Source organism: Physeter macrocephalus, chromosome 16 (genome assembly GCF_002837175.3).
Source record: "Physeter macrocephalus isolate SW-GA chromosome 16, ASM283717v5, whole genome shotgun sequence".
Classification (NCBI taxonomy): Eukaryota; Metazoa; Chordata; class Mammalia; order Artiodactyla; family Physeteridae; genus Physeter; species Physeter macrocephalus.
In genome coordinates, this window is record NC_041229.1 from 9,582,466 (window position 1) to 9,590,638 (window position 8,173).

An 8,173-nucleotide genomic window follows, 5' to 3' on the forward strand; every position below is an offset into this window, starting at 1 on the left:
CTGTGCTCCGCAACAAGAGAGGCCGCGATAGTGAGAGGCCCGCGCACCACGATGAAGAGTGGCCCCCGCTCGCCACAACTAGAGAAAGCCCTCGCACAGAAACGAAGACCCAACACAGCAAAAATAAATAAATTAATTAATAAACTCCTACCCCCAAAATCTTAAAAAAAAGAAACTATTCTAATATAAATGTATAAATATATAATAGCACATTTCCTTTTTTAAAATACCCCGTGTTGTTTCCACCTATTGTTCTATTTGAAATAATACTAAGTCTTAGTTCTATTATCCTTGGTGTTCTCCCTACTCTCTCTCAGCTGAGCAGCCACCATAAGTTTGATAAATGAGGTAAAAGTACCTTCTGCATTTTCATCCGGTTTGTTGATAAAAATGATAAACAGAGCTAGACCCAAAGCAGAGCCCTGCGGCATGCCTGCTGAGACCCCTTTTCCGTAAAGGTCAGTACGGTCCACCTTCGCTGGGCACAGAAGTTTAACTTGCTGCAACAGACCTCTCCCTCTGTCTACCATTCAGAGGCGCTACAAGCAGTAGATGCCACCTGGGGCCCACAGCCCGAGTGTTTAGCCAGTCCCACCTCAGAGCCTCAAACGAGCATCCAGGAGCCTCCGTATCCTCAGGGCCCCCTGTACACCCCACCTCATTCTCCGTTAACCTCTGACACCTACCATCCACTCCAATCCTGGTGTTCTGCTGTCATCTTGCAAACAGATAGTGAAACTGAGCAGGACCCTGCGGGGCTCCTGGGCACAAAAAGCCTTTCCATGCCCCCCACTTCTTGATTACAGGATATAGGCTTCATTCGGCCTCCAGGACCTTCCCTGAGTTCTAGCGGGCAGGTTCAAACAGTTGCTAATCAGGGAAGGGAGGGGATACTGGAGGAGACAGGAGAGGAACAGTCAAGAAACACTAGTGCAGCCTTGGGGCAGGGTCCAGGATCCCCGGGGCTCCAGGGACACACACAACAATAGCCTCGAGCTGTTTTGCAGGTACAGAAACCCCCACCAGGTGGGGGAGGTTAACAGGTTGATGATGCTGACTCCCACGTGCCCCCACCCAGGTGGGAGACGGAAGGATGATATTGACCGTCCTCAGGTCAGTCAACCAACCGCTTGAACTCTGTCGACCTCTGTCCCAATTGCATACCCTTAGCTTAAAACTTCCCCAGTTCTGCTGTTGGGGAAACACTGCTTTGGGCTAACTCCTTCCTTCTTCCGATCTTTGGCTTGGTTGTATCTTTTGGTTGACACCCACCAAGAGGCGAACCCACCTTTCAGGTACCACTCCGATGCCACACACGCATCCCCGGCCACGCCGTTTTCCTCGGGCACAAAATACCCTTTCCCCTCCCGCTCCACACCGTACCCAACCTTTAGCGTGTGCCTCAGGTCCCACGTCCACTCTGACATCTTCCCAACGGACTTGGTTTCCACACACTGACTTCTCCCCCTGCTGAACACCAAAAGCCTTTAGAATCGGTCCCCTCTCGGGTCGAGGGGAAGCATCCTCTTTCTAATCTGTGTTTGAGCACAGAGGTCTGGCGGGCCCTTTCTCTGCAGTTTCCCACAGTTCTCGCTCGCGGCAGAAGCACTATCTTCCTCAAACATTTCCCCCACCGCCTGTAATCGCTGCTCCCATCCTCTCCCTCCTCATGTGATCTTACCTTTCTTCCCGCACCCGAGGACTCAGGAACCTGCTAGAGTCATCGTCATGGCTGCTCTGCTGGCTGCTGAGAAAAGACAGGATGTGAACCGTTAACGTTCGGCTTCTTTCTCAACCCTGGGGGAGAGCATCTAGACTTCAGCTCAATGAAGAAATGGGGTTACAACATCTTAAAGGCAGACGTTCCCCGGGTAAGTTTACACAGAGGGTATACTGCCAGACGGTGGAACTGAGACACCCATTTGGTGAAAACCCCACCCATCATACCTAAAGTACAAGAGCAAGATCCTGACCTATCACCTTTTTCTCCCCAGGCCACACAGTCTCTGTGAGTGAATGCCTCTGGCATTCTCTGCACCTGGGCCTCTAGATCTGTAGGACAGGATAATAATCCCATTCTTCCACCTCCCCTGAGACACTCAAGGTGCTGGCTTGCAGTCTTGCGGGCAGGAAGGGGATGGGTGCGGGCAGGAAGGGGATCCAGCAGGAGAAAGACGAATTCCAGCAGGAGAAAGACTTGAGACTTGATGATTCTCTGCACCTGGGCCTCTAGATCTGTAGGACAGGATAATAATCCCATTCTTCCACCTCCCCTGAGACACTCAAGGTGCTGGCTTGCAGTCTTGCGGGCAGGAAGGGGATGGGTGCGGGCAGGAAGGGGATGGGTGCGGGCAGGAGGGAATTCCAGCAGGAGAAAGACTTGAGACTTGATGGAGTCTGGGGCCACCTGGCCTGTTTCCCCGCCTCCAGGGAAGGCTGAAGAGGGTGAGGGACAAAAGAGGGATTAGGAGGTGGAGTCCCTCCACTCCTTAAAGCCCTGTAGGCGCGAAGATTATAGAGCTTCAGCTCACAAGAGTTCTTGAAGTGCTTACTTTAAATGACTGTGGAATTCAACAGTCATTCATCCTACTCAAGAGAAAGAAAAGCTGTTCAGACACCTTATGACACTAACTGAACATAAAGCTGGTGAACAAATAATTTTTATTAATTGCTAATTATTAAGTACTCCAGGCTTCTAATCAAGAGTCATAAAGCCACAGCCCTGTGGCCAAATCTGGAGCCCCTGTGGGCTAAGAATGGTGTTTGCTTTTTTAAATGGCTGGGAATAAACATTTTAAAAATGATAATAATATTTCATGACATGTGAAAATTATATGAAATTCAAAATTATGTCATAAATAAAGTTTTATTGAAACACAGCCACACCCATTCATTTACATACTAACCAGGGCTGCTTTTTTGCTACAATGGCAGAGCTGTGCAGTTAAGGCAGAACTGAATAAGTGCAGTAGTGAGGCCATTAGACCCACAAAGCCTAAATATTTACTGTATGGCCCCTTACAGAAAAAGTTAGCAAACCCCCGTTTGGCATAGATGCCATTAATAATAAATTCCTATTACCATAAATGTCACTATAACCCAGGCCCAGTACAACCAAACTTGTTCGCTTGTTCTGGTGGATTGTTCACAGCCATAAAAAGCACTGATCTCTACAGAGGTCACTCCTTAGACTAGATCCCCAGAAGATGGCAAACTGAACAATCTTGTAGGGTAAGTGCCTGCCCCCGTGCAGCACTTGATCTCTACCAAAGCAGCACGTGATTTTACAACCACGCTCTCATGTTCTGATTTTTCAGCAAGCAGTAAATGAACTTAGAAGCAATTTACGTCAAATTTTCAAATACACAAACGTGCACCTACACACACACACACACACACACACACACACACAGACACACACAGACACGCACACACACACGCCAGAAATCAGAACAGCACCACACACAAAGCTTCCAGTTGCTTGGCAGAACCAAGTGTGTACACAATCCTGTTTCCTTTCTTTTACTCCACACAAAGCACTTTTTTTTTTGCCGCTCATTCCCTGTGGAGAACACGTGGCTACTCATCATTCCCTCTTTGCAAGGTCTCACAGACTTGCCTTTTAAAAACTCTTTATAACAATATTATACTGCTGTGTTGCTAACCCATGGGATTTCTTACATTGGGACTGACCTGTCATATGTATCAAGCACCCTCTTCTATACGACTTGGAATAGGTGTTAAGACTAGAGTAGGCAACCCACAGATGACTGGAACTCAAATTCCACAGCAGACTCAGCTCCAGAGGCAAGCGTCAAGAGAGGAAAACCAAAATAACAATAATAATAATAATTTTAAAAGAAAAAAAAAGAGAGAGGAATACCAGTCTACACCGTTGGCAGTACATGTGAGAAGTAGGAGGGAGGGCTGTCTGGATCCCAGTGTTTTACACTATCTAACACCCAAAGGGGCTCAACCAACCCAATGACCACAATCAGCATTACAGCCTCTTCACGGAAGAGATCGAACTGGACTCCATTTAAGCTATCTATAATGGGGCTGTGCTTCCTTCTCACCCTACCCTCACTCTGGCAATCAAAGCTTAAAGTAAAGCTAATAGAGGGGCTCCCAGAACTAAATGAGAAGTACCAGAGTTTCAGAAAAATAATTCTGAGCTGATTTTAGCAAGTTATCTCACTAGATGGCACTGCTGACTTCCAAACCAGAACCTGAACGAGGCCGAGCCATCAAGCTTCTGAAAGCAAAACTAGAACCAACTTTCTAGCGCCCCCTTCTGGCCTTCCCATTGCTTAGAAAACCGTTCAGAGGATGGAGATGAAAGTTAACAACGGATCACCTTCAAACGATTTACTGGTTCTAAATAACTAAGAAATATCAACGTGCATGCATTCAACAAGTATTTCTACAATGCCCTCTATGTGCACATATGTCAAAAGGCAGCATCCAAGTTAAGTCAAGACTTTGGAATATGCTGCCTCAGGTTATATCCAAGCTCCTCCACTTCCTACTTAACACAACCCTGAGCAAATTATTAGTCATTTTCCTTACCTACAAAATGGAGATAGATGTTATGATACTTCTTACTGTTTTAAGGATTAAAGAATGTAAAGCTGTTATTAGAATTAGAGAATGAACATATGTGAAGTATGGAGAATACCGCTTAGCACATACTAACTGTTGTACAAATGCTCTTATTACGTGCAGGTCATTGTTTTGTGGGTCATGGAAAATAAAGCCATGAATCAGACAGGGATCCTGCTCTCAAGGTGTTTACAATCTGGAAAGTAAGAGTCAATATAAACTATAATTTTAAACTACATTTAAAAGTAGAAAATGATAACTCTTAGAAGTAAATATTAAAAGCTACAGAAACATAGGTCAGAGAAAGATCGCTTCCTTCTGGGGCTGGTAAGAGAAGACCACCTCAACAGCAAGAGTTTTTTTGCTGACACTTGAAATTTGAACAGATTCAGGATGAGCAGAACTGAGAAGAGAGGGCTTTTTATTTATTTATTTATTTTTAAATTTATTTGGCCACTCTGTGTGGCTTGTGGGATTTTAGCTTCCCAACCAGGGACGGAACCCGGGCCCCCGGCAGTGAGAGCACAGAGTCCTAACCACTGGACCGGCAGGGAATCCTGAGAGGGCATTCTGGTTCAGCTCGGCTCACCAAACGTTTACCATATTCCAGGCACTGTGCTAGAAGGCTGGGACGTAAAGAGCCCCGGCCTATAGGAGGCACAAGTATTCCCTGAGCACTGCGATGCAGCAACACTGGAAGGATGAGGGGGCACAGGTCGCAGACACTTCTGCTGGGGGATTTCAGGCAACATATTGGAGAGCAGAACGTGGAACAGGAGGAACTGCGGGTAACTGCACAGCAGCAACAGCTGCAGCACGCGTGGGCTCCTTCCTCCCCTAGACACCCCCCTGCCTCCCCACCCCCCAAAGAAACCTGGTCCTCTCTCCTCCCATTTTCAGAACTTTTTTTCCCACCGTCTTTAAAGGTGAGATAGACGCCAATCACTCCCGCTCCACCCAACCCCATGAAATGATCATTGTTGAGCAGAATTTCCAGAGATTCAGACACGGCCTTGCTCCCTCGCAAAACTCTCAGTTCCTCTCTTATATGAGCCTTTTCAAATAGTACAGACCACCTGGACGCTGGGCAGCTCACCCTGCTCCCTAAATGAATCTGCCGGTCTTCTGAGGTCATGCAGAAGAGCCATCACCACGGTAGGGTGCTTGCAGAGGGATGTGGAAGGCCAGAAGGTCAAGGGCCACGTCCACAACCGCTCCATTTCAGTCACGGCCTTGGAGGGACAGGTGGCCAGTGCGGGCTCTACAGCTTAAGGAAGTTGAGAAGAACGTGAAGGAAGTCCGGCAGAGGGCGCTCACGGATGAAAACGTCTCTTAGAAAGTCTGAAAAGAAACTCCAAACACCGATTTGGAATGTCTTCGCCTGGGCACCAGATGACTGAAAGTCAGCTTAACACTGCAAGGAAGGGAAGTTCTATAAGCAACTGTTTGCCTTTCCCCCAAAAGCGCTAGAAAACGCATGAGGATGACTAAAATCCCTCCTGCTGTAAATTCAAGCTGCTGATAAAAACCACTGTAGAAATTAAATTTTGAAACAGCACACTGTGTTCCTGAATAAGGTGGGGAAGCGCTTCTGTGCGTCCTGGAATGTTCCGGAGGGAAACCAGCTGAAGCGAATCGAAACTGGAGTCCTGGTTTTGTTCTCTGCCAGCAAGCTAGTGCTGGGAGCTTATCCTAGAAGGTCACACTGAACCAGTAACCCTGGCTGGGAAAAATCCATTGTACTCTGAGGCAGAGCACACTCCAGAGGCAGAAATTCACAGACTACCGAGCTAGCAGGTAGCTCCGCAAGGCAGGCTGGGTAAATTCCCATGATTCCACTGGTCTCCCTTCCTCCCTCCCCCACCCCCGGGCACTGGCAGGAAGTTCAGCCTAAACCCACAAGCCACCAGGAAGGTGTTCTTGCCCTCTGCAAAGTACAGCTTCACTCCTTGGGAAACTAAATTTGGCACTTTTTCTGAGCTGGTGCTTCCTAAGTAGAAACAGTTCTTTCTCGCCCAGACAATACTAATGGGGTCTCCTAAGCCGGGAAGGGGTTTTGAGAGATTCAGGGGATTCCAAGCAGTTATGGGGCTATGCAAGATGTCATTTAGTATTTCCAGAGCCTAATGGAACCTGTACATTTACCCACACTAAGGCTGTGCACTCATTTTTCGCATTTCTTTGTTTTTGGCTCTAATCAGAGCAATCTAGTGTGTTAATACCTATTATCTTTGCTAATTAGAAGCTCTGAAAAGCTCAGAGTGGCTTTGATTGATAAATGTCTGATTAATAAAAGTGGGGGATATGTATACGTATGACTGATTCACTTTGCTGTACAGCAAGAAACTAATAACACGACGTTGTAAAGCAACTATACTCCAATAAAAATTAATTAAAAAATTTTTTTAAGTGGGGGAAGAAATTAAGTAGTGGATGTAGTAGAATAGCATGGAGACAGACAAACCGAGGTTCGCCCTGGCTTTGTTTCTTATTGGCCCTATAACTTTGACCAAGTCCCTTACCCTCTCTCAGGCTATTTCCCAATATCTGAGTTCAAGATTTGGAGTCAGGAAGACACAAGTTCTGCCACTTAGCACAGTGATACTGGGCAAATTATTTAACTTTTCTAAGTGTCAGACATGGGTATACACCACATGCCTTTAAGGACTGCAGTGGGGATTAGAAATGGTAGAAATCATCTATAGAAAACGTCTAGGGCCACGTCTGGGCCTTGGTAGGTGTACCAGAAATGTTGGACATCAATTGTACTTAATATTCACAGTTAGTTTGGCAGATAAATACTTTGAAACATCCAATACCTGGGAGGAAATTAACAGAAGAGAACCTTATGATAAAAAATGTTGAGAGCCACTGACTTGAAAAGTAGAGTCGCCCTGTCACTGATAAAAGGCTGGATTTTCATGTTGAATTATATCCGCCTGAGAAATGACTCTAGCATCTACCATTTCAGTTTAAAGAGGAAGGGCATCTGGGGGAAGAAAGGCAGGTAGCCTGTAAGTAGAGAATAAAAGAGAATAGTTTCTGTTTGTCATCTGGCAAGCAGGTATAGGAAAGTCTAATAATAGAAGTAAACAGATGTGATTTGGGACACTGCCAATGACTGCCAGCTTCTTACACAACATACCTGAATATTCTCAAATACTACTTAGAAAATAACATGCTCTGCGTGAAGATTAATGATCTGTCTACAAAGGTAGCAGGACTGCTTCTGCTTAATGCCTCCCCTGGGAACAAGTAGCAAGGGGGGTAGCAGGTCAAAGATTGAGGGATTCAGAATCCAGCTAAATCTTTTAACTCATTACAACTCACTAATGTTTCTCTATTTAATAGTTCTTCGGCCTCTAAACATACCCTTGTCTCTGTCTTTAAAAAAAAAAAAATCTCTCCCTCAACTCCTTTATGTTTCCTTCCTTCCCTTCAGGGCCATATTTTATTGAAAGAATGCACTATTTGGTGACTACGGAACTTCCATCAAAACTCTGATAGAGGGCTTCCCTGGTGGCGCAGTGGTTGAGAGTCCGCCTGCCGATGCAGGGGACGCAGGTTCGTG

General features: G+C 46.1%; 1 protein-coding gene across 4 annotated transcripts in view; it reads right to left on the reverse strand.

Annotated features, from left to right (window-relative positions):
* Positions 1-8,173, reverse strand: part of GRAMD1B (GRAM domain containing 1B) — a 185,893-nt gene that overhangs the window by 141,243 nt on the left and 36,477 nt on the right. For all 4 annotated transcript variants that reach the window (XM_028501105.2, XM_055091452.1, XM_055091453.1 and 1 more), the window contains exon 2: positions 1,682-1,747. In XM_028501105.2, the coding sequence (XP_028356906.1) occupies positions 1,682-1,747 (66 nt within the window). The remainder of the gene's footprint in view (positions 1-1,681; positions 1,748-8,173) is intronic.